At 39.6% G+C, this 27,834-nt stretch overlaps 2 protein-coding genes across 2 annotated transcripts; one reads left to right on the plus strand and one right to left on the minus strand.

Annotated features, from left to right (window-relative positions):
* The first annotated feature begins 496 nt into the window (after positions 1-496).
* On the plus strand, positions 497-18,450 carry LOC118770680. Its single transcript, XM_036518439.1, has 19 exons — positions 497-636; positions 2,141-2,200; positions 2,769-2,885; positions 3,070-3,144; positions 3,241-3,336; positions 3,823-3,942; positions 4,450-4,512; positions 4,869-4,952; positions 5,386-5,512; positions 5,605-5,615; positions 13,043-13,135; positions 14,558-14,617; positions 14,962-15,078; positions 15,266-15,340; positions 15,459-15,554; positions 16,042-16,161; positions 16,676-16,738; positions 16,839-16,922; positions 17,365-18,450. Exons 1-19 carry the CDS (start codon positions 577-579, stop codon positions 17,494-17,496), a joined length of 1,653 nt encoding a protein of 550 aa, XP_036374332.1. The 5' UTR covers positions 497-576; the 3' UTR covers positions 17,497-18,450.
* Positions 18,451-19,176: 726 nt separating this feature from the next.
* LOC118770374 (tetraspanin-8-like) lies at positions 19,177-27,288 on the minus strand. The gene is made up of 9 exons (XM_036518000.1): positions 27,182-27,288; positions 25,811-25,876; positions 25,516-25,629; positions 24,770-24,844; positions 23,969-24,064; positions 23,289-23,387; positions 22,685-22,747; positions 21,963-22,046; positions 19,177-21,301 (listed from the first exon to the last, which is right to left on the minus strand). The coding sequence occupies exons 1-9, from the start codon at positions 27,239-27,241 to the stop codon at positions 21,167-21,169; spliced, it is 792 nt and encodes a 263-aa protein (XP_036373893.1). The 5' UTR covers positions 27,242-27,288; the 3' UTR covers positions 19,177-21,166.
* Between the last annotated feature and the right edge of the window lie 546 nt (positions 27,289-27,834).

Raw genomic sequence — 27,834 nt, forward strand, 5'->3', positions numbered from 1 at the left:
GTAATTAAACCCAACGCTACTAGTATACAAAACTAAATCATTGGCAATGCTTAAAGGTTTCATTGATTATTTTACATGTTTGAAATAAGTTTTATGACTTCATACTTCATTAAGCAGTACAACATTGATCATGTACACGGTGTATTTCGCACTTAAAAAGAGAATTTTTCAATATTTGTCAGCTTTGAAATACTTACATACAATTTTTGGCAATGGAATAAGTGCACAACATATTGTGGGAATTGAGAACGCAGTTTCATGTTTGCAGTTCCTAGACTGACTTAGGTTTCTGTTTCACCATTTTCAAAGGGCATGAAAGGGATAGTGACATTTACTCATTCAATGACAATTTATGTACCTATACCAAACCCGTCATTTTTCAAGTTGACGGTAAAACTCATAGTCCTGTAGGTTCCATCCTGAAAAAGTTTATTTCTCAGATTGACGCAACAACGAGGAAAATCCTTGCGTAACACATTACGGGAAGCACCGCCCAGTATGTACGTATCATCTCTACAAGACTGTTTTGATATTCTGGGTTAGTCGGTTGGGTCTGTGGACACGACAAACTTCAAAATGGGAAAAGTAAACAGCTGTTTAAAACGGGTGTTCATCTTCTTCAACTTCTTATTTGGGGTAAGAAACTGTTATTGCAAGAAGCCTAACCAGGCAATCTACGTATTGTTTTAATTAAGGTTGACGCCTTAAATTATAACGGAAATAAGCATCGTAACAGTCCTGAATTAGTGTATAGGCTGATCTGATAACAGATGAGCATTTTCGTTAGTAGTAGTTATTCAATAGTAGTTTGGTTTTCTACGGTGGCCGTTTTCTTTACTGATACATACGATAAAGTGTGCCAGTAATACGACCGCTGCATAGTGTATGCGTATCTGAAGGGTTTTTGATAGGGAAAACTGGTGTTGTTGGTGTAATTAGTAATTTTATGCACGTATTTTCTAACTTGACCTAATGTTGAAAGGTTGGATTTCTGATAGGGGTAGTGTATGTGGTGTGGAACTGCAGTAGGGAGGGTTCGCTTCTAATGCGAGAAGACTACGGATTTCTTTCCTAACTCTCTCTGTATGAAAGACGCAGCATGAATTCCCCGAATATCCAGCAGTCCGGGGAAAAAAAGAAAGAAATCAAAAAGTCTTACCTTTAACTGCGTTTAAAAGAGCCAGAATTGCATCGTGCTCTTGCTGATTGAAAATATTGCGCAAAAGTTACGTAGACTACTTTTAGTGTGTAACATGGGATCTGTTGTTAAAGCTAGAAGAACATATAACTTGAATGTTACATTTCAATGACTTTGGAGAACCTTGGCATATCGAAAGTAAACGTATGAATAGGTATACGCCTATTTTCTAAACGACATCTTGCCCACTTCCTCTAATCATCTATTCAAAATGGTGGTGAATTGCATGTTTGAGGATGTCCCAATTCCACTTCCCAAACCATCGTTTCCGCCAGATGGCGTACGTTGACGCTTGTTTTGCTTTTGTGCAGGGTCTTAACACAAAATACAGTAGTTAATTCTGAACATCACTGCTCCTCTGGGCAAACCGGTTATTGTACTACCGCATGCAGATCAAGCCTGCAGCTGTTTCAGTTTGTACAATGATGCTTCTGTCCTCGCTGACACGAAATTGGCACGCATTAACTATTTGCAAGCAGTTGAAAGATCAGGCAATATATTGGTCTTCAGCCAATGTCATACTGAAACCTAGCTCTTTTTTACTTTCTCTTTCACCCTTGAGTGCTTGCAGACTCAGGAGGATATTGGTGTAAGGTACTGTGACTGAAGATGGTGGTCCCAAACTATATTTGTTATTTGCTCACTTGCCCTAACCAACTTCCTCTCAAAACTGAGTTGAGAAACGTGATCCAGTGTCCCAGACTAGAAAGAAATATTTGTTTGCTCTCAATTGATCCCTTCAGCTTTAATTGCTCTCTTGGACTGAGGTGTGGCTATGCTTGCTTCATGTTCCTCAAGGCTTTGGTGAGAAGGTGAAGTCCATGTTCAGTGCGTATGCACTTCTCTTCTTGTAACCCAGCACTCCATCTCCCATCCTCTTGGTATGTTGTGCAGTGTTCTCTTTCCTGTCAAACTGACTCAGTATGTGTTGTTTGTGTTCAGATTTTAGGGGGAGTTCTCTTGGTGTTTGGGATATTGGCACATGCTCTCCACCATGAGCAGGTAAGGCTCAGAAAAGGCATAGCAATAGCATCAGTAACAGTGAAGTATATTGGACAGGATTCCATCCGCATCTTGTGATTTAGCCAGTGAGTAACCAAGGTTAAGGAGAAATTAGATCAAATGAATTTATCTGTAAAAAGAATTGGGAGAAATTCTTCATAAATGAAACCAGGGGTGGCCAACCCTCTCCTGGAGAGCCACATGTCCTCCATGTTTCAGATCTCTCCCTGCTCCAACACAGCTGATTCAAATTATTAGTTTGTTATTCAGCAGCTTCAGAAGTTCATAACGAGTTGATCATTTGAATCAGCTGTGTTGGAGCAGGGAGAGATCTAAAACATGCAGGACATGTGGCTCACCAGGAGAGGGTTGGCCACCCCTGGATGAAACAAAGGAAAACATTTTGTAAGGACAGGATTTCATGCCACCCATGGTTTATAGCTCATATTTGTGAGACGTTAGCACCACTGGCCAAAACTTACAAACTATAAACAAAGTACCAACACTCAATATATGCAATCTCTGATCTGTAAGAAATATCTGATGCTACCTGTCTGTGGCTTTTCAGATTGAAAACAAGATGATAGGGATATTTTTTCTATACATCATCGGAGGAGCCACCATGGCCATATCATTTGTTGGCGCATATGGTGCATACAAGGAAAAGAAATGGGCACTGATTGTGGTAAGCATTCTAAGTGATTTTTTATTATTATTAATGGCATGAGTAAATAATAGAAATGTAAACTCTTGCCATGTTTCAGAAAGCAACCCCGTTGATCAGTGTGAGAGCTGAATATGAAGTCTTCAAGGAGTGTACATGTGAAAGTAAATGACAAGATGGGGTTCTAACCTGTACTTCTCTCTAGTTTGTAACAGTGATGAGTCTGGGAGGCATTGCCCTTCTGTGGATCGCAGTCCCCCTTGTGATTTCACGTCCAACGGTAATTTTTTAAATTCATTATTAATAACCCCCCTTACCACTTGAATTATGGTCTATCTGGCATCATGTCCATGTAACCAATATTTCACCTCTTAAGGTCTATTCAGTGATCGAGGAGCAGTTCCGCTCTGTGGTGCCTTTGGATGAAGCTGATCCACAAATACAGCAAGCTGCCGAAACGCTTCAGGCCCAGGTGCCTCCCAGACGCCCTCATCTCCACCCACCTCTCACTACCTCCACCACTTTGAAAACGCACACTAGTATCTACGCATGGCTCTCAAAATTGATCAACTAACCATCATCTGTCCATGAGGTCTGGTCAAGCGGTCTGTGGATACGCTGCGTCATCATTAAAACATTGAAAGAAAATGACCATAACCGCTTAGCACAATATTAAATAGTTTCAAAAGAGCATTTTTCCAAATAATGAGATGTATGCAAATGCTAAGTATCAGTCTCCCATAATTTACAAGTGGTCTGCTGAAGAAACAAAGTTGGGGACATGAGGTTTTCTCTCAATGTAAAATTGATGAACCCATTCTCACATAAATTAATCAACACCAGTTCATCCTCTTGTAATGACTACACATGTTTCTACTGCATCTTTGGTAAAGTCGCAGTAAATCTTCTGTAGTGCTCTGTGGAGAGGTTCTCGAGGTTCTCATTGTTTTTTTAACAGTTTAAATGCTGTGGACTCTTTGATGGCTACAGAGATTGGAGGAGCCACATCCCACAGTCTTGCCTGTGTTCACCTGATCAGTCAGCCGATAAGTGTGAGAAAGCTGAACGCTCCTACCGGGTAAGTCAGCCATGCCCCATATGATCGCTTAGATTCACGTTTTAAAGCGGGCACAGCTCGTACTTTTTATGTTTTGTGCCAGTCTGATTGTTGTGGTTGGAGGAGAGATGATCTCCAGCCAAAAGGCAGTGAGAGCTGGAGATGGGGTGAGGAGAAAGGGACATAGCTTGCAAAACAGAAATGCTGAAATTCCCCCATATGCCCCAAAGCAGTTATTTCCCATAGTTTTGTTTTGCGAGGCTTTTTTTGCTGCACACATTACAACTTATTTCAGCGTATTGCCCTTGCCAAAGTGAGCGCAGTTCTGGTTTTGGCTATGCAGTTTGTTAAAACCTTTCGGATGGTTCTTTATTTTCCACCTACCATGACTAATTTCAAAAATGGCATTTTGTTTTTACATTAAAGTGTACTGTATCCTTACCTGTGGAGTGTGTGTGTGTGTGTGTGTGTGTGACAGTGAACAGTGCAAAAGTATTTACTTTCAACATTTTTATACACCACCCCCAGATGCTAGACTTTAGCCGTTTCTCTGACAGACTTCGTGACACAGAGAAGCTGGTGTACAAACAGGTAAAACCATGTTTCTTCAATTTCCATCACCTTGCATTTTCCTCACCAGATATGAATGACACTTGAAGTTCAACCAGTGTGTGGTCAACACTACCAGTGTTCTAACTGTAATTAAGTATTTATCAGAGGTGGAAAACCCCAGCTTCAGAAAGTAAAAGTCCTGCCACGTGTTTGTTCCACGCATGCACTACATCAGTTGAATTTAATTAGCACAACTCTTCAGCGAGGTAGAGGAGCTAATTAGTGAAGTCACCCTGTTTAGTGAATGGCTAGAAGAAATATATGGTAGGACTTTTACTTTCTGAAGCCGGGGTTTTCCCACCTCTGGTATTTATGAGGTCTGTTTGTCCTTTCAGTCTTGCTTTCCCATACTTATGACGTACGCAGAGAAAGCGTTGGACATAACACTGGGAATACTCTTCGGGCTTGCTGTCCTGGCGGTATGTACCCCTTTGTTTTCTCTCTACGCTTGCTCACACAATAGATGTGGGGGAAAACGTTTGTGGTGATTTAGCATTTCTATACTCTGATTTAACTCTGGTCAACATTATTGTAAGTGCTGATCCATAATTGCTGACCCATTTTAGCTCATTTTTATGCAAGGGGCTCTTACAGTATGCTTGATTATTGCACAGGTGACAGTGGATGCTTAAAGTTTACTTTGTCATGGAATATGCACAGCTGTATTTGGAGCCTGAAATTTGTTTGTGGTATGAAATATGGCATTTGTAAATGGTCCCCAAGAAATATTAAATTTGCTGTCTGTACTTGGGTCCCCAGTCAGCTCTTGCAAGACTGATTTGCAAATAATTGTCCACAAGACCTGAATTTTATTCAACCCCTCGCTCTTAATTGTATCTTTTGTCTTTTCAGCTGTTGGGGGCGTTGATGGCTGTGATTATGCTCTGCCAAATCAAAGACCAACCTGTGGCGGCACCGGCAGTCTTCACCGTGAATCCCCAGCCACCCAAGTACAGTGAGCTGTTCAACAACGATAACTGTTAGACGTGCCGCTGCAGGAAGCCGTGCTTGGGGTTCCATTCTGTAAGATACACGGTGTAATGTCATAATCTGTCTCGCGCGCAAATGCAGGTCAGATTGGGGTATGGATGACTAAAACCAAAAAAATAAATAAAAATGTTCAGGAGGTTGTATGAGAAGAATTGTACTGCGATTTTCTTTTGCCACTATCACACCCCTATGTTTACCTTAGGTTTTCATAAGGGATTAATCAAAGGGAAATATTTACACTGAAATTTAAAAAACTGAGCAGCTTTACTTTTGTGCTTCTTTTTTAATGGTACAAGCAGAGCGAGCTGTATCATCCAAAACAGAATGTACTGTATTTTTTTGCACCTTTATGTAAATAAATGCATTTGTATGTGATTTGAATAAAGAGTGTTTGTTTAATGCCGAGGGATTCTCTTAATCTTCCTTCTTTATACACCCGCCTTGCTTCACCCATGAGTATTCAGGGATCAGTAGCAGGGATCCCAGTTTTCCTAGGTGAAACAGTGTTTCTTCAGCTGTAGTTTACATTTACATTTACTTTTATTCATTTGGCAGACACTTTTATCCAAAGCATACAGTTACCTTACATAGGTTACAGTTCTTTACAATGTTATCCATTTATACAGCTGGATATTTACTGAGGCAACTGTGGGTTAAGTACCTTGCCCAAGGGTACAGCAGCAGTGTTTCGAGGGGGATTGAACCGGCAACCTTTCGGTTACGAGTCCTGCTCCTTAACCACTATGCTACACTGCCACTGCCTAGTTGGTAACTATGCTTAGTGTGTGATGTGTGCATTTTTTTAACTGGACTTTTAACTGGACTTTTAACTTAGCAAGTAAATGCTCATCCTTCAAAATGTAATGAACGAGCTCAACAAATAATTTTGGCTCAGATTTACAAACGTGCTCAACTGAGAGGTCACATGCTGAAGAGTGGTTGTCTGTAATAAATAAATAAATAAATGTCCTGTTTTCTGTGGGCAATGTTTTCACTCAACAGGGCATTCATATTACAACAGTGTTTATTCCTCTCTGGGAGAATGTATTCCATGAAGTGCTTCATTCAACTCAGCAAGTGTGTGTGTGGTTGTTACCATGGTGCGGCATGCCAGTACAGTGCATCCCAGGGGTGCTCTGCTGAAGTCACAGTCCAGAGGGGCTCACGTGTTTGACGCTGGAAAAGTCTCACTCCTGAAGCTGTGAATTGTCATGCGTGAATGGGCGAGTGTAATATTTGTGCAAGCTTAGGCTTAATGCTCCTGAAATCCTCATGGCTATGGGTTAATTCTCAAGGGTCTTGTTTTAAGAATTTTACAAATTTCAAAATGAAAAGAATGCAGCTCTTTGTGATCATCTGTAAATGTTTCATTGACTTAATATTCTGCATGTAGTTACGTGGTGGGTGCCCCTCGTGGGATGGTTGGAAACTCTGTGATTTCAGTACTTTTGGGGTTTCACTATGAATTTTATATTTATGTATTAACTTCTTACTAATGTTTAAATATTTACTTTATCTGTAATTGCATTGTATAAAGCTAAGTTCTTTGAATGAAGTCCATCTGAATTAGGGTGTATTGTTAAATATCTTAATAACTGAACATCTTAACAACTACACGATCACTACTTAGTTTTTATCTGAGCACCATTTAATATAGTGCTCTTAAACAAAGATGTGTCACAGTACTTTAGAGATGGAGCTTCATATGTGCAGTTTACAAAATCATTGCTATGGTTGTCATGGTGCTAATAAGGCAACTTTAAAAATTGTGTTTTGATTCGTTAAAACACTTGAGGAAGCATCGAACAGTATGCAAGTACTCAGGTCACTCCAACAGCCATTTCCTGGTGCTGAGGTGTCAATCAACGATTCATTCCAATCAGTGATTAGTGGCTTCTATTGTATTTTACATCACAAAGCCACAGAAGATGAAGCAAATGCAAAAATGCTTATCACCAAATGTCTTTATTATTTTATGGATTAGCAGCAGTGGTTGCAATATTGCTATGCAGCAGATGTCCTTAACCATGCAGTTATGATTCAATGTCAAACAAGGTCAAGAATAAAATTAAAATAATGGATCAAGAACATATCACATATATTAAAGTTGAAATACAAGCTGAACAAAATCTGATAGGAAGGATACAAATCTTGGGATTTAAGGAAAGATAAAGTCATTTCACATTAAAAATGAAGCTCAAGGAAATTTAGCTGTTTACAGATAATGAATAAAGTAGTAATGTCCGACCTGTAATTAAGCAATATAGTTACAGTAGCGTTTATTGAGGGTGTGTGTTTGAGGGTGTGAGTTCAGTCAATTTACTGCTCAATGGCTCTGTTTCTCAGGATGATGTGATAACATGTTCATTTCTCTCAGCCCTGCGCACCCTTTGTTACCAATACCATGCGAAAAGCATCAAATATAATGCTGGGAATCTGTTTTGGATTCGCTATAATGGCGGTATGTATTCCTTGCCACTTTTCCCCCTTTTTTACTGTGCTTTGTTGAGCTGAGCTCTGCCAGCTGGATGTAGGCTGGCAATGGTTGCTTTGTTTTCTATTGAAGCCTGCCGCATTTAAAACATATCACAAAAAATTTGAAAAGAAGAGATGCGTTTTTGTTAAACATAATTTATTTACTGATGAGAAAAAATAGCTTTGAGAAGGAAATGGCTCGGTGCTCAACATCTGGACCAATAACTCTTGAAATTTGTGTGGTAGATTGACACAATGTCATCAGGCACTGACAAAAAATGTTATGTATGACAAACTAGCGAAATACAGAACACCGTTGCTCACAGTTGCTGACAAACTGCATTGCAGTCAGATTTAACTTTGTGTTTGAGACATTGGGAAGAATTCAGTCTAACTGCAAGGTCATCCTTAAGGTTGAGCAATGAACTGAAGCAACTTTTACCTCTTTGTCTACACTTGTTGAAAATCACGGGGCCACCAGTTGTTGATATTTGCTTAAAGAGGCATAAATTATGGACAAAGTACACTGTGGTTGGTCTGGATAGGTGCCTCTGTGCTCATACAGTACGCAAGGAAAGTCTTTGCAGCTGCTTAGTCATCATCATTCAATAGGTGCAGTTCTCTACAATATTCATAAAGTACAAATCCTTACACATGTGTTTTGTTTGGATTCTGCATATGCAATAAGCCTGTGTTCTTGATTGTGATGGGGGAAAATGCAAAAGCTGGCCAATGGAGCAGGATTCATTGAGGGAGTATGTATAGTTGTAACTGCATATAACTTTCCCTAGACATGCTTGAGCTTGTTGCACTAAAAAACAACCACTTCGATGTCTTTCCAGGAGGGAACTTTTGTTCCTCTGCTTAGACATGCAGAACAGATTAAATCAGAGGCCCTGGCAGCACTGTTAGGAAATAGTATGGTAACACCTAATAATAGGTGGGTGGGAAGAGAGGTGGGGGCTGAGTGCGGAAGGGGCGGAATTATATCCTGAATATTTTAAGGACACATTTATGTAAATTTGGGGCAAAAAATATGTACAAAACAAGGCCAACTCTATTTAGGGAAACAGGAAATAGACCTCCAAACAGCAGAGCAGTTGAACCTTGAAATGTATTTGCGATATCTGTTCACCAATACAAAAATACAGTAAGTCCACTACGAAATTATATTCAGCATTCATTACATGTGTAGGCTATTTCAAATAGACTTCTCAGACTGACAAATGCGCATATTATTCTGACCTATCCATTTATGGTGATCTCTGTGCCTTATGGACATGGCCTCCACCATGACACTTGGGAATTTACAGTAGAAAAAACCCAGGACAGCTCCCCCTCACTGACTTTGTGGACATTGTGCACTTACCTCCATCACGCTCCATTATTGGAGCGTGTTATTAGTTATTAGCATTAGTTATTTTCATCTCAATGACAATGGCAAAAATTCACGATCAATTAGCCAGATAGACACAAACTCACAAAACCCTGTGGACCAATCTGCTGTCTGATCACGTGCACTCAGAAGACCTAAGAGTCTCCATCCGTAGCCAGCTAGACACCCATCAGAATCTGGAAAATCTTTTCATTAATTTTTAAATACAAGACTGATACCACCACAATTCACTGTAGTCAACCCATTAGACTGCTACAGGAGCTTCTTGTGTAAATCACTACCTCACCATGAGCAATCATTACAAATGACATATAAATAAATGTCAAAAGTAACTGCTTTTCTTCTGGTAACCACCATTAGGCTATATTTCACAATAGGTGGCAGGAGGTAAAAGCGTAAAAAAAATTTTTTTCTCTTTAAGTAACTGAGACACACTCAGGTACATGAGGCTGAGGTTCAGTTTGAAACAAAGACTGTCTATTCAAATACACAAAGCTGGAAGGCCACTCTGAAAGCACCTCAGAGGGATCCTGGAGAAAAACAGAGTTTATGCAGGTCTCCTTGGGAAAAGGTCCACTCTTCCCCTTAACAATCTTTGGCTAGCTTTTGCTGCAGCACGATTTGTGCCATTTCTACTGGTTACCTGAAGCTGCACTGTGTTAAATGTGCAATATATGGAATAATATGCATAGGTGTTTGTACAAGAGTTGAAGAAGTGCACACATGAACACATGAAAACACGAGAGCCATGTGGTCAGACTGAGCCCCTGAAGGGGGCACACTGAACCACTGAGCTCCTCTCTCCCTCTGATGACCTCAGTAACTCTCGTTAATTGTCAACGTCTCCTCACAAATCCAGCGTTTTCCTTCACCCTCTCATCCTGCTCCCTCCAAGACATTTCTCAGCTCTCCAAACCAGCACACTTGAAAGGCCCCTTCAAGCTTTGCTCAGGGAAGCAGAGAAAAAGATGCAACCATTAAGTGACAAAGAATAGATGCAATGAGCAGCATAACAGAGAGAATGTATGCCATTTATGGAATACATATATGAATATATGGGTACATACGTGTATATCAGATAACGGTTTCTTAAATGTAGCCCCTCAGTTCCACCCTTTCATCCTTCCAAGGCTCGCTGAACATTTTACACAGTTTCTCAGTAGTCTTCCAGTGAAAATATGCACTGAAAATAATTCTCTATGTGGCACATGTGAATGTTCGCCTCAGGACTGTCTTACCTATATTCATTCGCAACAATTTCCCAGGCCTTTCAGAGGGTAGAAAACAAGCAAACACATTGTGTTGCTTTTAACCCTCCTGTTATGTTCAAATTTACTAACATCCGTTATGTTTGGGGTCAATTTGACCCCAGCAATTCAAACCTCCAGAAAATGGTGGAAATTAAAATTGCTACCCAAATTTATGTGCCAGGTACTTTATGTTTCTTTGTTGACTACGTAAATAGGCTTTAAATAACCCCCCACCCCCCACCCCCCCACCCCTATACATGTAGAATACCTTTTATGCAACTATGGAAAAACATGACAATCACCATAAAATCTCACTGATTAACCTAAAATTGAACAGAAAGATCTTTTTGGTATGTTAAGGCCTTTATATTATTTCTAAGTACAGATATGTTATATGCTATGTTATTACGAAATGCATTCAGACATTCATCCACAGTCATGTGGGGGCCTGGATTGTAAAGAAGAGGTAATCGCTGAACCCACTTGTCCCATACATCCCATATTGCTGCGAGTTTGTCACGCTCTCATTGGCCCTGCCTTGTTTCTCTGTCATCAAAGCGTATGACACGGGAGAAAAGATGAAATTTCTGTAGAGACATAGTTGCTGGAGATATTGCCCTTCCAGTGTCAGCATTCCAAAGGCTTGCTGTTGCTTCGCCTTTTGACTTGTAAACTCCTGCCAAAATGAGCAACCCAATATAGGCTTGCAAGTGGGTCACATCCAAGTGTTTCCAACTGCCCCTATACACACGCCTCCCCTCCAAGTTTGTCATCTCCAGTATATCCTTTTCAATTGATTATCAAGAGCTCAAATGCTAGTTTTATTTCTTGGGCATGGCTGACAGCGTATCTGGTAGGGCCTGAAACCATCCTGATGACATTAGCAGCACTAAGTCTACCCTGTCATTCAAGTGGGGAAAGGGACCATAATAACTTTCCATTTTTTGAAGGTAACATGCCTTCTGGTGGTTGAGAAACAGGTGGGTCAACACTTAGAGTCTCATTCTCATCAGAGGAGGATGCCTCATAATCAGGGTCCTCCTCAATGTTATCCTCTGTCTCATATACAGTCTCCTCTATGTCTCTCTCACTGGCAAACAGCTGTGACAAAACCTCATTGGCAGAAAACTTTTGCTTAGAGTTCATTTTCAATAGAGAGAGAGAGCATAAAGAGAGAGCACACAGAGCACCAAGAGGAATGGTTTTGAAGGATGCTGTGCAAGCTTTTATATGTTTGCTCCTCCTCTACTGTCATGCGCAGACACAGGTGTGGGAACCATAGTTCCCCTCCCTCACAGCATGGGAAATATCAAAATTCTCATGGAAATTATGTTTTCCCCTCCCCCATGTCATGTGAACTGTCCATGGTTCTCACACTACTACAGGCATTATTATGATTATATATTATTATTATTATGATTGTATATAAAGAGGCATTATATAACCTCTGTTTTAGGTTATGGCCCTAAAACAGAGGGAAGTCTTATATTATATTATAAAATTATATTATAAAATTGCATGTTGCAGTGTCCTCAATATCATCCAAAACAAGTAAAACAAATGTGTGTAAAATGTTGATATTTCTTATATGTTTTATACAGCTAAAACAGCCTGGGGTCAAATTGACCCCAAACAACACCAATGCGTACAACATGAGTACAGGGCATTAAAAACATATCATCATGTTAATTTTGTGTTTACCCAGTTGTCCCTATTAAATTAGGAAAAGTCATTAAATATGAAGCAAAAAAAATGATGTTGAGCATTTATTTAGAGACGTTAAACATTGAATGGGGTCAAATTGACCCCAAACATAACAGGAGGGTTAAATAAATTCTCTCAGTTGACATATTTTGGGTATTTCAAGGCATATTGTCAAAAATCACACTTTTGTATGAATTAAACTCAAGGTTACTAGTATACAAGGTTAAACTCAAGGTTACTAGTATACAAAACCAAATCATTGGCAATGCTTAAAGGTTTCATTGATTATTTTACATGTTTGAAATAAGTTTTATGACTTCATACTTCATTAAGCAGTACAAGATTTATCATGTACATGATGTATTTTGTACTTATATTAATATTCTTTAGTATTTGTCAGCTTTGAAATACACACAAATTTTGTCCATGGAATAAGTGCACATATTGTGGGGATTGAGAATGCAGTTTCATGTTTGCAGTTTATGCACCTATATCAAATCGTTTTTCAAGTTGACGGTTAAATTCATAGTCCTGTAGGTTCCATCCTGAAAAAGTTTATTTCTCAGATTGACGCAACAACGGGGAAAATCCTTGCGTAACACATTACGGGAAGCACCGCCCAGCGGAAAAGACACGATTACATCGACAATACATAACTAAATCTCTACAAGACTGTTTTGATATTCTGGGTTAGTCGACTGGGTCTGTGGACACGACAAACTTCAAAATGGGAAAAGTAAACAGCTGTTTGAAACGGGTGTTCATCTTCTTCAACTTCTTGTTTGGGGTAAGAAACTGTTATTGCAAGAAGCCTAACCAAGTTGAAGAAGGAAGGCAATCTGTTTCTTGTTTTAAGGTTAACGCCTTTAATTATTACGGGAATTTATAAGCAGCGAAACAGTCCTAAATTAGTCTATAGGCTAAGCACTGATCGGATAACACATGGGAGTTTTCGTTAGTAGTAGTTATTCAATAGTAGTGTTGTTTTCTACGGTGGCCGTTTTCGTTACTGATACATATATGATAAAGTGTGCATAGTGTATGCGTATCTGAAGGGTTTTGAAAACTGGTGTTGTTGGTGTAATTTTTAATTTTGTGCACGTATTTTCTAACTTGACCTTATGTTGAAAGGTTGGATTTCTGATATGGGTAGTGTATGCGGTGTGGAACTGCAGTAGGGAGGGTTCGCTTGTAATGCGAGAAGAATACAGATTTCTTTCCTAACTCTCTGTGTATGAAAGACGCAGCATGAATTCCCCGAATATCCAGCAGTCCGGGGAAAAAAAAGAAAGAAATCAAAAACAATCTTACCTTTAACTGCGTTTAAAAGAACCAGAATTGCATCGTGCGCTTGCTGATTGAAAATATTGAGCAAAAGCTACGTAGACTACTTTTAGTGTGTAACATGTGATCTGTTGTTAAAGCTAGAAGAACATTTAACTTGAATGCTACATTTCAATGACTTTGGAGAACCTTGGCATATCGAAGGTAAACGCATAGGTATACGCCTATTTTCTAAACGACATCTTGCCCACTTCCTCTAATCATCTTTTCAAAATGGTGGTGAATTGCATGTTTGAGGATGTCCCAATTCCACTTCCCAAACCATCGTCTCCGCCAGATGGCGTACGTTGATGTTTGTTTTACGTTTGTGCAAACACACACAAACGGTTCTTAACTCAAGATAGTTAATTCTGAACATCACTGCGCCTCTGCGCAAACCGGTTATTGTACACCACAGCCTGCAGCTGTTTGTTGATGATGTTTCTGTCCTCGCTGACACAAAATTGGCACACATGAACTATTTGCAAGCAGTTGAAAGACCAGGCACTATATTTATCTTCAGCCAATGCCATACTGAAACCTAGCTATCTCTTTTTTACTTTCTCTTTCACCGTTGAGTGCTTGCAGACTCGGGGCAGTTTCCTCTCAAAACTGAGTTGAGAAATGTGATCCACAGTGTCCCAAACTAGAAAGGAGTATTTGTTTGCTCTTGATTGATCCCTTCAGCTTTAATTGCTCTCTTGGACTGAGGTGTGGCTATGCTTGCTTCATGTTCCTCAAGGCTTTGGAGAGAAGGTGAAGTCCATGTTCAGTGCGTATGCACTTCTCTTCTTGTAACCCAGCACTCCATCTCCCATCCTCTTGGTATGTTGTGCAGTGTTCTCTTTCCTGTCAAACTGATTCAGTATGTGTTGTTTGTGTTCAGATTTTAGGGGGAGTTCTCTTGGTGTTTGGGATATTGGCACATGCTCTCCACCATGAGCAGGTAAGGCTCAGAAAAGGCATAGCAATAGCATCAATAATAGTGAAGTATATTGGACAGGATTCCATCCACATCTTATGATTTGGCCAGTGAAGGCCAGGGTTAAGGAAATATTAGATCAAATGAATTTGTTTGTAAAAAGAAGTGGGAGAAATTCTTCACAGGTGAAACAGGAAAACATTTTATAAGGACAGGATTTCATGCCACCCATGGTTTATAGCTCATATTTGTGAGACGTTAGCATCGCTGGCCAAAACTTGCAAACTATAAACAAAGTACGAACACTCAATACATGCAATCTCTGATCTGTAAGAAATATCTGATGCTACCTGTCTGTGGCTTTTCAGGTTGAAAACAAGATGGTAGGGTTAATTTTTCTATACATCATCGGAGGAGCCACCATGGCCATATCATTTGTTGGAGCATATGGTGCATACAAGGAAAAGAAATGGGCACTGATTGTGGTAAGCATTCTAAGTGATTTTTTATTATTATTAATGGCATGAGTAAATAATAGAAATGTAAACTCTTGCCATGTTTCAAAAAACAACCTTGTTGATTCAGTGTGTGAGAGCTGAATATGAAGTCTTCAAGGAGTGTACATGTGAAAGTAAATGACAAGATGGGGTTCTAACCTGTACTTCTCTCTAGTTTGTAGTAGTGATGATTATGGGAGGCATTGCCCTACTGCGGATCGCAGTTCCCATTGGCGTTGCACGTCCAGCGGTAATTTTTGCATTCATTATGATCATTATTAATCACCACACTTACCATTATATGTTGGTACATTGAGTTATGGTTTATCTGGCATCATGTCCATGTAACCAATATTTCACCTCTTAAGGTCTATTCAGTGATTGAGGAGCAGTTCCGCTCTGCGGTGCCTTTGGATGAAGCTGATCCACAAATACAGCAAGCTGCCGAAACGCTTCAGGCCCAGGTGCCTCCCAGACGCCCTCATCTCCACCCACCTCTCACTACCTCCACCACTTTGAAAACGCACACTAGTATCTACGCATGGCTCTCAAAATTGATCAACTAACCATCATCTGTCCATGAGGTCTGGTCAAGCGGTCTGTGGATAGGCTGTGTGATTATTAAAACATTGAAAGAAAATTACCATAACCGCTTAGCACAATATTAAATAGTTTCAAAAAAGAATGTTTCCAAATAACGAGATACATGCAAATGCTAAGTATCAGTCTCCGATAAGTTGCAAGTGGTCTGCTGAAGAAACAAAGTTGGGGACATAAGGTTCTCAATGTAAAATTGATGAACCCATTCTCACATAAATTAATCAACACCAGTTCATTCTCTTGTAATGACTACACATGCTTCTACTGCATCTTTGATAAAGTCTCAGTAAATCTTCTGTAGTGCTCTGTGGGGAGGTTCTCGAGGTTCTCATTGTTTTTTTTTTTTAACAGTTTAAATGCTGTGGACTCTTTGATGGCTACAGAGATTGGAGGAGCCACATCCCACAGTCTTGCCTGTGTTCACCTGATCAGTCAGCCGATAAGTGTGAGAAAGCTGAACGCTCCTACCAGGTAAGTCAGCCATGCCCCATATGATTGCTTAGATTCACTTCATGTTTTAAAGCAGGCACAGCTCGTACTTTTAATGTTTTGTGCCAGTCTGATTGTTGTGGTTGGAGGAGAGATGATCTCCAGCCAATAGGCAGTGAGAGCTGGAGATGGTGTGAGGAGAAAGGGACATGGCTTGTAAAACAGAAATGCTGTAATTCCCTCATATGCCCCAAAGCAGTTATTTCCCATAGTTTTGTTTTGCTAGGCCTTTTTAGCTGCACACATTACAGCTTATTTCAGCGTATTGCCCTTGCTAAAGTGAGTGCAGTTCTGGTTTTGGCTATGCGGTTTGTTAAAACCTTTAGGATGGTTCTCTATTTTCCACCTACCATGACTAATTTCAAAAATGGCATCATTGCCAAAATTCAGTTAAAATGTACAGGATCCTTTCCTGTGGAGTGTGTGTGTGTGTGTGTGTGAGACAATTAACAGTGCAAAAGTATTTACTTTCAACATTTTTATCCCCCACCCCCAGATGCTACTGTTGAGCCATTTCTCTGACAGAACTCTTGACACAGAGAAGCTGGTGTACAAGCAGGTAAAACTTCTATGATGCCTGAAGCTCAACCAGTGTGTGGTCAACACTGCCAGTGTTCTAACTGTAATTAAGTATTTATGAGGTCTGTTTGTCCTTTCAGTCTTGCTTTCCCATACTCATGACGTACGCAGAGAAAGCGTTGGACATAACACTGGGAATACTCTTCGGGCTTGCTGTCCTGGCGGTATGTACCCCTTTGTTTTCGCTTGCTCACACAATAGATGTGGGGGAAAACGTTTGTGGTGATTTAGCATTTCTATACTCTGATTTAACTCTGGTCAACATTATTGTAAGTGCTGATCCATAATTGCTGACCCATTTTAGCTCATTTTTATGCAAGGGGCTCTTAAAGTATGCTTGATTATTGCACAGAGGACAGTGGGTGCTTAAAGTTTACTTTGTCATGGAATATGCACAGCTTTATTTGGAGCCTGAAATTTGTTTGTGGTATGAAATATGGCATTTGTAAATGTTAATAAATAAATATTAAATTTACTGTCTGTACTTGGGTCCCCAGTCAGCTCTTGCAAGACTGGCTTGCAAGTAATTGTCCACAAGACCTGAATTTTATTCAACCCCTAGAAACACCTGGGTTTCGCTCTTAATTGTATCTTTTGTCTTTTCAGCTGTTGGGGGCGTTGATGGCTGTGATTATGCTCTGCCAAATCAAAGACCAACCTGTGGTGGCACCGGCAGTCTTCACCGTGAATCCCCAGCCACCCAAGTACAGTGAGCTGTTCAACAAGGTTGACTGTTAGACGTGCCGCTGCAGGGAGCTGTGCTTGGGGTTCCATTCTGTAAGACACACGGCGTAATGTCATAATCTGTCTCACGCGCAAATGCAGGTCAGATCGGGGTATGGATGACTAAAACCAAAAAAAAAATGTTCAGGAGGTTGTATGAAAAGAATTGTACTGCGATGGATTAGTGTTGTCTTCTAGCTCTCTTTCTGTATTTTTAAGTATTTTTTTTACCACTACCACACCCCTATGTTTACCTTAGGTTTTCATAAGGGATTAATCAAAGGGAAATATTTACACTGACATTTAAGAAACTGAGCAGCTTTACTTTTGTGCTTCTTTTTTAATGGTACAAGCAGAGCGAGTTGTATCATCCAAAACAGAATGTACTGTATTTTTGCACCTTTATGTAAATAAATGCTTTTATATGTGATTTGAATAAAGAGTGTTTGTTTAATGCCGAGGGATTCTCTTAATCTTCCTTATACACCCGCCATGCTTCACCCATGAGTACAGGAATCAGTAGCAGGGATCCCAGATTTTCTAGGTGAAATGTTGGAAAACCTTGAAACTCATGTAACGCAGTATATTTTGCAGGTAACAACTGCATTTAGCTAGCATATAAACCAGGACAATGGATGGCATGAGGCACTGCTATTGTAGATGAACAGTGTTTCTTCAGCTGTAGTTGTTAACTTCAGGTGGTGTGTATTGCTTAGTGTGTGATGTGTGCATTTTTTTTTTTACTGGACTGTATCCTTTTAACTTAGCAAGTAAATGCTCATCCTTCAAAGTGTAATGAACGAGCTCAACAAATAATTTTGACTCAGATTTACAAACAATGCAGTGATTTATTGCTTTGGGAAACAAGTGATCAAATAAAATGATGGTGACATTGACATTGGAGACATTGATTTACAAACATGCTCAGCTGAGAGGTCACATGCTGAAGCGTGGTTGTCTGTAATAAATGTCCTGTGTTTTCTGTGGGCAATGTTTTCACTCAACAGGGCATTCATATTACAACAGTGTTTATTCCTCTCTGGGAGAATGTATTCCATGAAGTGCTTCATTCAACTCAGCAAGTGTGTGTGTGGTTGTTACCATGGTGCGGCCAGTACAGTGCATCCCAGGGGTGCTCTGCTGAAGTCACAGTCCAGAGGGGCTCACGTGTTTGACGCTGGAAAAGTGTCAATCCTGAAGCTGTGAATTGTCATGCGTGAATGGGCGAGTGTAATATTTGTGCAAGCTTAGGATTGATGCTCCTGAAATCCTCATGGCTGTGGGTTAATTCCCAAGGGTCTTGTTTTAAGAATTTTACAAATTTCAAAATGAAAAGAATGCAGCTCTTTGTGATCATCTATAAATGTTTCATTGACTTAATATTCTGCATGTAGTTACGTGGTGGGTGCCCCTCGTGGGATGGTTGGATACTCTGTGATTTCAGTACTTTTGGGGTTTCACTATGAATTTTATATTTATGTATTAACTTCTTACTAATGTTTAAATATTTACTTTATCTGTAATTGCATTGTATAAAGCTAAGTTCTTTGAATGAAGTCCATCTGAATTAGGGTGTATTGTTAAATATCTTAACAACTGAACATCTTAACAACTACACGATCACTACTTAGTTTTTAACTGAGCACCATTTAATATAGTGCTCTTAACCAAAGATGTGTCACAGTACTTTAGAGATGGAGATTCATATGTGCAGTTTACAAAATCATTGCTATGGTTGTCATGGTGCTAATAAGGCAACTTTAAAAATTGTGTTTTGATTCATTAAAACACTTGCGGAAGCATCGAACAGTATGCAAGTACTCAGGTCACTCCAACAGCCATTTCCTGGTGCTGAGGTGTCAATCAACGATTCATTCCAATCAGTGATTAGTGGCTTCTGTTGTATTTTACATCACAAAGCCACAGAAGATGAAGCAAATGAAAAAATGCTTATCACCAAATGTCTTTATTATTTTATGGATTAGCAGCAGTGGTTGCAATATTGCTATGCAGCAGATGTCCTTAACCATGCAGTTATGATTCAATGTCAAACAAGGTCAAGAATATAATTAAAATAATGGATCAAGAACATATTGCATATATTAAAGTTGAAATCTGATAGGAAGGGTACAAATCTTGGGGTTTAAGGAAGGATAATAAAGTCATTTTACATTAGAAAATGAAGCTCAAAGCTGTTTACAGCTAATGAATAAAGCAGTAATGAAGCCAAGAGCCCTTACAGGGCTAATTTATACAATAAATGCTTAGTACATCCAACCCAAATCTTTTCCTGTTTTTCTGTCTCATAGAGAAAATGTCATTTAAAAAGCACACAGTGCCTTTCTCAGGAAACTAGATACCTTTTAAAATTTTTCTGATTGGAGCTCAGCATTTTTGTGCAAAATGTATGTGCATGAATTCTATCCTAATGAGGTCTATAACAGCTGTAACCAACACTGATTGATATTTGAAGCAAATTAAAAAGGCTCTCCAGTATTCCCCCTCACATCATATTTATATTTTTCATGACTCCTTTATGAATTTTTTATGATAAATGCAGTGATTATTTTTAATGTTGCATAGTTAAAGTCCTATGATACTGAATGACTCTGAAGATGGCATTGTGGGGGAAACATTACTTTCAAAATATTGTGTCATGTTGGACATACCTGTGCATGACCTTGTGCAAAAAATATTTTGTTGCAGAACACAGTGGCTCCAAAGCACCTCTTCACATAGCATATTCTATTCACAAATTATGTAAATCCTCTAATATTGAAAAATACTGTAACCATTACAAGGGTACAGTAACTGCCCTTGTAAAGCCCCGTAAACACCAACAATCATAATGTTACTTAATATGTATTGTGTGCACTATGTGTATGTGTGATACACCTATTCCCGAACTCTTGGCTGACTTCGACAACAGATGTTGAAATGTACGCCTCCTAACATACAGTCCTACCACAACATTCCCTGTAGTACGGAATAGCTCCATATGACACTGCATACTCTGTTGAATATGCAGCTTTCCCTTTTAAATGCACAAACATTGTACGTACACTAATATTTGCTTTCAAAGTAAGCAGATGGGCTCCCGAGTGGCTCAGTTGATCAGGCCCTTGCTTTGAACTCTATGGCCGGGATGTGATCCCGGTGTAAGCTGACAGTGAATGGGAGGCCAAAGCAGCGGAACAGATTGGCTTTGTTTTGCCAGGAATAGGGGTGGGTGTGTCGGCGACGGTTGCTCATCTTGCCGCTTTTAAACTCCCTGTGACTGATATTACTGCAAGTCGATCGGATGTCAGTAAATACGTGAGTGAAGCTTTGCCCATCCTCCAACGGGCGCTTAGCTTACTGTGGTGTACTGGGAGACCCGAAGTGCGAAACATAGTCATGGTTGGCATGTGGGTGTATTGGAAGTTTGTACTTGCTATACCTCAGCACTCTGGCATGAGCACAGTGGGTGCCATGGTAAGAATACAACAGCATCCAACTGGTGATTATTAAATTAGGGTTGTAGTCACAATGTAAGGGGGAACTTGTGTAAAAAAACTGTAATGAAAGCATTCTGCCCATTGTGATAAAATGACTGTGTTTCAACAGCAATCCCACTATTAACATTCTATTCCATCTGTAAATGCTAAAGAGCTGGCTCGGGTATTCCTATTTATGCAGAGGCATTTCAAACATTTTCTGTGGCATCAGACAGCTCCCTGTATTTGGACACACTGGCATTTACACTGAAGGTCACTGGCACTGTTGAGGGTCGTCTCCTGATTTGGCAGAGCAGTGTCATTGACAGAATCATCCCGATCAGCTGAACGGAACAAAACACAAATATCACAGAGCTAGCACACATTTCTAAATCTGTTTCATGGGCCTGTACCTACAGCAAGACTGACTCGAATCAAAGTGCAAACATCAATATTTGGGATACTCTACAGAAACCAGTCAAACTTCAAATGACTTTCTTTACCTTTGTGAATACTGTTTTTATACATTTCAACTGATGGAGTCACTTTCTGACTGAGTGCTTCTGAACAGAGAAAAATTATTTAAAGAACATGGACAACATTTGGATGCCTGGAGATATTCATCAGGACATTGAAATGTTGTCCATGTTCTCTATGTGCGAATAAAATGATTTGGGAGGTTTAGAGTAACGTACAGGCTATTTCTTTTTTTTTTCCAGTTTACACATGATGGACACAACTTCTTCTACCGGCCTTGCCTGAGCTTGGGGAAAAATTACTATTGTACCTCAGACTTGCTAACATGTCATTGGCCTGAGTGAATTTGCTGTAGAAAGGCCACTGGTTTGTTGACTCAAATAGCTGAACCAAAGCTAAGGATGGTCAGTGGAGATGCAATTGTTGGATAAAGTCCCCACAATCTTTTCATTTGGTGCCTACGGCATTGGCAGACTCATGGCTTGTCTGTGCAGAGGGAGTGTATTGAGAAAGTAAAGGGTCTCATACCACAATGAAGGAAATTCCAAAAGACAGTCCCAGAAATATGTTGACTATTTCATCCACGTACGCGGCCATGAATGGTAGGCAAGGCTGAAAGGGACAAACTCAGATGTTACATTTTGTAAAACAGAATAAAAAGCAGCATAATATCTGTATACATGCTGTGACCTGGTCTGATGGCCCTGAAGTACTCAGGACAGAATAGTAAAAACATGCACCAAAAATGGGAAAATGGGCACAAACAGAAAAAGGAAATCTTGACACAAAGAGCTGCCACACCTTTAAAAATATGTAATGCATACAAAAACTTATGCAGACAAGAAAACCCACATCTAGGGTTGCTCTAAAAACAGCAAATGAACAGACAGCTCTACAGTAGTCAGCTTTTCACCCTCTAGTGGTAAAATACCACTACTGTAGGAGACACTCATCCAGCCACAGCTAATAAAACTCAGGGAAAATATTTTATTGCATACATCAAGAATGAATAAATGTCTTATTTCCTTGGTATCTTATTGGTGTGTTGAATTAAATATTTCCTTCAAAATGTGTATATTTTTTGAACAGCATTTAAGGCATGTAATTATTTGCTGCTTGAATTTAAATGATGACCAGAAGGCAAACTATTAATTTTTCAGGAAAAAAAACCCTTGGTGCCTTTTTAGCTATTATTAGTGTGCTTGGGCAAATCCAGTTAGACAGAAAATAACGAGACCGTTTTACTGTACCTCAGAAAACACCAACGCTTGAGATTGATTGGCAGGTGGTGTGTCCTCAGTGCTTATGTCAATCTGAAACAAAAATTGCAAATATGCTCAACCAGTGACAAAAATTGTGCTAATATTTTTTTTTATTTTAATCTATGGCAAATCTGTGCTTGTGATTTCCTATTTTTGTGACACCTTGAAACCCCACTGTAAAGTGGATAATCACGAACGAAAAACCATTTCCCTCAGGATGCAATATTATAAACAGGGTTTCATTTTTTGAACACACCGAATAAATTTCAGAAATGTTTTATCTAAAACATTTAAAACATTCAAACCATTATGGACATAAGGTGCTTTGCACAACAAATGCATATACCATGTCATAAATACCTCCAAGTAAACAAGTCATATAGAGTGCATTAAATGTGGCTTGATAAATATAAGGCTCTAAGTATCAGGCAAAATGCACCAGACAGCAAAAACCAGAATGCTATTTGCTCCTTCCATCTTCAGAGTAGTACTTTAAACACCCATGTACTGCAAAGGGATTTAAGTTTTCAAAGCCCCTCACAAAAGATGTGTGGGCACATTTTAGTTTTGACAACATAGGTGTGACACTTACACATTTAGAGGAGTTTTTGTATTGTTCAGGACAGAGACACGATTGTGGAACAGTTTTCCCCCAGTCCTGATAACCCTTGTTAAGTCCACAGCATTCTAACTGCAAAGAAAAAAAAAAACATATGATCAGAATGTAGCACACATGCATGGAAACAATCTGTTAGTGTAAAAAACAGCAGCAGAAATTACACAGCACCATTGTCATTCTGATTTAGAGTTATATGTCTGGTTTGGAAGCACCTAAAAAGCAGGAGATTGATGAAAGACAATTAGGTAAGGATTAGCTGACTGGATTAAAGTCCCTGCCGCTGCCATGAACGGGTAGTGTAGCTAGGGAGGTCAGATAAGATTCAACTTACTATTTTATTACCAAAATTGATTTTGACACACCCTTTTGACAACAACCCTAGGAACTGGTGTCTGCATTACACAGATGCATTGATTTTGCTTCAACAGCACCCATAGCGTGTACATATATGTTTAAGTCTTGAAGAAATATTTAAGATGCATCTCAAACTTATTCTGGAGAAATTCAAAGCCACCTCACAGACATATATATGTGAAATACTGTAAGAGGTGTGAGTCAGAGACTGTGATTCAGAAAAAATACTTCAGGTGCATTTTAGAAACATGATAAGGTAACTGGGCTCAGGGGGGTAGAGCAGCCACAGTAGACAATACCTCAGTTTGCATTGCTTCCACCTCATCTTGTGTGGACTGGTCAGCCTTGTCCAACGGCACTGCACCCTCATAATGCTTGTTCAAAGCGTTTGTGATCTTCAAATGAACAAAGAGGAAATTAAGGGCCTGGTTCAAATCACTGCACACTTCACATTTAAGAATTCAGGTGACTGGTACATTTATATACACTGTTTTTTTGAGTTTGTTTCAGCAAAAGCTGAATACATGGCATTTTAAATAACCCATAAATGAGCACTGTTGTTACATTCAATTTGGGTCCCTGTTCTTGGACAGTTATTCCCATGTATGCGAGGACCAGAAGCACTTGTCAGCTTTCAAATCCTTCCATGATCGACGCACACCTGACTGACAAACACATTAGATATCACAACTATCTTCAAGATCCCTCCCATAAAAGGAAAGTATAATCTATTGTTGGCATGAAATTTCAGACAGACTTCCATGAGACCAAGTGATCTGCTTTTTACTTACAAAAATGACTGCATAATATACATTGACACAAACTGATCAATGACATGTTTTACTTCTGCTAGTATTAACAGATGACTGGAAAAGGTACCTCAAGCTCATGTATAACACATACCACAAGGAAAGTGTTTAGTTAGACATAGACTAAGGATTTATACGTCTGCCGTATAAAGTCATCACTATGCTTGGTGTGTTTATCTTTCAATTGGCTCTTAACCTTAAAATTAATTCAGAGCAATAAATTTGCACAAATTTGACAAAAACCGAGTACTTCTGTTTGAGAACAGAAGATGAATATTAAGTTTGTCATACCTCTCGTCTCGATACTGCCACACTCCCTGATACCCACAGGAAGAAGCAACACATCAGTGCCATCCCTATGAAAAACTACAGAGACAGTCTGTGTTCAGTTAAGGTCAAATTAATGTAGCACATTTAACAAATGACTGTATTGCTACGGCCTAACAGGAATGCAATACCACAAGAGTAACAAATCTAACAAAAATAACAATTTGGACAACAACTAAAAAGGGAGTGATAATCAGAGAAAATGGTAGAAGTAAAAAAAAAAATTAAAACCAATTTTGTCATTTTCAAGTACAACAGCTTGACCATGCTGTGCCCCGTTAGCACATAATGTAGACTCGGCTCCATTTGGTCCAGATATTCTTGTGACTTGTCTGAGACAAATATTAAGAGTGGGTGTTGGGTGCAAGTGGAGGCAGTTGTCTTTGGACTACATTCCCCTTCCTTGGGTGGCAATCAATCCAATTGCTGTGGTTCTTTGTCTTTAACTTTGTGTAATGCAGTCAAGTATTTCATGCTTTCTTTCGTGCTGAATTTTTAAAAATAACTTCAGTCGCAGACAAACTCATGAGGTTTGGAATAGAAGAAATTCATTATTCAAATTTTAAGAAAAGTACCAGTTGTGAGAGAAAATGCCCCCTATAGCTTTCTGAGGGAAGTAAGTGAGTGGTAAGTGCTTTTAGTCTCCGTTTGATGTCCACTGTAGCAAATTGTGTTTTTCAGGTCACAGGGACCTGTACTGACAGGCTTACCAAGATCAGTGCCCATTTCCTCTCTTTACGTCCATATGCCCCAATCAAGGCCAGTAGTATCATAACTGCACCCACAACATAAAAAACGATGATTCCTGGCAGCATCTCATCAATCTGCACATAAAGAAAAATGACATCACTGTTATCAGTATAGCCTGAGGTGCAGTGCTACCTGGTTACTGTGTCACGTTACAATCTGCCTCACAAATCTTTGCTTCTGAGTGTACAATAGCGGCACCTGATTATACAACAGCGCAGGTTATATGTTCTTTGACAGCCTTTGCTTCAGTCTTACCTCTTCAGATTTTTCGTATGCACCGTGTCCAAATAGTGCCAAGGCCAGCAGGAGGCCCCCGATAATCTGTAGGACAGAGAACAGATATGTGAGGTGTGACGGTGGCAGTATAGCATAGTGGCAGGACTCATAACCCAAAGGTTGCTGGTTATATTCCTCACTGGGACACTTCTACTCTGCCCTTGGGCAAGGTAATTAACCTGCAACTGCCTCAGCAAATATCCAGCTGTATAAATGGATAACATTGTAACAACCAACGTAAGCTTCTCTGAATAATAGTGTCTACTAAATGCCAATAATGTAATGTAAAATGATTCGTGTCATTTAACAGTCGTCTACCAGATCAGATCTAACCCAAAACAGGAGAAGCATAATTTAAGCAGGAATGAGTACAAAACAGGAAGTTCCAATTGCGCAATGAAATATTATGCGCTGCATCAGCCAGATCTACCCACAGAACCTGTTATGTCAGCCATCACATGGAGGGACACAGAAGGGAAACTACGACTGTGAGACAAATGGATTAACTGTCTCTTTCTCCTTGGAAAAATGCAATGCATGCAATACAGCCCACGTTGACCTCTCAGAAAAGAGCAATAACACTCTACCTTATTTGATTTTCCAGTTGGACATTTTCAACAGAAACATCACAACGAACCCCAAGGATAGTATTTGTTCAGACATTCTGTGCACACTGCACATGCCAAAGATTGTCACTTGTCAGGCATAATAATAAACATTAAAAGTGTTATTGTTTTGTACTAATAAACACTTAGCATTAAAGTAACACTGCCCCAGATGTTTTTCTCCCTACACCACGTTAATTTAAAGGCCCACGAGGAGATGCACTTCTTTTTTCCTCAGCTAAGATTCAGAAAAGTAGTGTTATGTTTAAATGGAACAAGTGGTATGCAGATGGCATGGATCTCTATGTCATAATCACTACAACTGCAACCCACAGGAATGCTTACTTAGCCTCAATAGGCTTTTCACCTGAAGACTAAACTTGGTGTATTATTCTTGATATTACAGAGCGGTGTTTCACCATTACATTCGAGTTCTACTAATCTGGTGTTCACTGAGTCAACATTCAGTTAACAAAACCATGGGCTACAGTCTAGAGGTGGATACAGTGACAGCGGCAACAAGTAAACAAAGAGATGCAGCACACCTCATGGACGGACGTGTTTTAAGGAGACTAAAACATATTTCCTACTGACATGAAAACAAGTGTTATGCTCCCTCATTGCAAAGTTGCAAATACAGCCATTGTCAATACTCAGCATGAAAGCGCAACATAACGGGAAACACCTCGAAAGAACAGATTAATCTCATACAGCCTTTTACAACTGGATGACAACAGGAGTTTACCCCGAACAGGATGCAGAAGACATAGAAGCACCGTTTCAGACAGACGTTAGCATTCCCCATTTTGTTGCAGGCAGGGTCCCGGTAACTGTATTCTGTGACGAAAGGCGAGGCTGTTTTCCAGAGGAGCTTTCGAGTATTTATGGGCTAGCGCTTGGTAGTGGGAAGTACCAACTCGTTGTTTTCGTTGCATTCAGAAGCACTTCCAGGAATAGACGATATGTCGCAATAATGTCAGTGTGTTTTAAAAAATTATAATTATTTTATGTGACGTGTGACTTGTGCTCATTAACCACTGCTTGGTTAAAATTCACTGTAAACCTATCTTGGCATTCAAAATCGCAAGACATTCAAACTTCAGTAGTTCTTTAACTAAACACCCAGTCCCGTACAAATTTTGTATTATTATCAAGAGCAAAACGCACAACATGCCACAACAATCGTATTTTTATATAAATATTTGGCGTGGTATAAAAACGTCACGTCGGAACGTGAGAATAATATTGAAGAAAGTTTTGATTGTTAAACTATGATCTTCGATGGTAGTGTACGCTGACACAACTTTTACAACTGATGTGCAGACACGTGGGTACCAGGTGCGATTCTAGGATCATACCTTTAGGGGAGCTCAGCCCTTAACGAGAATGTGACATGCA

Source organism: Megalops cyprinoides, chromosome 23 (assembly GCF_013368585.1).
Source record: "Megalops cyprinoides isolate fMegCyp1 chromosome 23, fMegCyp1.pri, whole genome shotgun sequence".
NCBI lineage: Eukaryota > Metazoa > Chordata > Actinopteri > Elopiformes > Megalopidae > Megalops > Megalops cyprinoides.

What these genes read in the sequence shown, in the direction of transcription:
- LOC118770680 (XM_036518439.1), top strand. Translation starts at nt 577, where the DNA reads ATGGGAAAAGTAAACAGCTGTTTAAAACGGGTGTTCATCTTCTTCAAC. An exon ending in ATGCTCTCCACCATGAGCAG is followed by an intron (nt 2,201 to 2,768) that starts GTAAGGCTCAGA and finishes GTGGCTTTTCAG; the next exon opens with ATTGAAAACAAGATGATAGG. An exon ending in AAGCTGAACGCTCCTACCAG is followed by an intron (nt 16,162 to 16,675) that starts GTAAGTCAGCCA and finishes CCCCACCCCCAG; the next exon opens with ATGCTACTGTTGAGCCATTT.
- LOC118770374 (XM_036518000.1), bottom strand. Translation starts at nt 27,241, where the DNA reads ATGGGGAATGCTAACGTCTGTCTGAAACGGTGCTTCTATGTCTTCTGC. An exon ending in CATACGAAAAATCTGAAGAG is followed by an intron (nt 25,630 to 25,810) that starts GTAAGACTGAAG and finishes CTTTATGTGCAG; the next exon opens with ATTGATGAGATGCTGCCAGG. An exon ending in ACAAAAACTCCTCTAAATGT is followed by an intron (nt 22,748 to 23,288) that starts GTAAGTGTCACA and finishes TTTTTGTTTCAG; the next exon opens with ATTGACATAAGCACTGAGGA.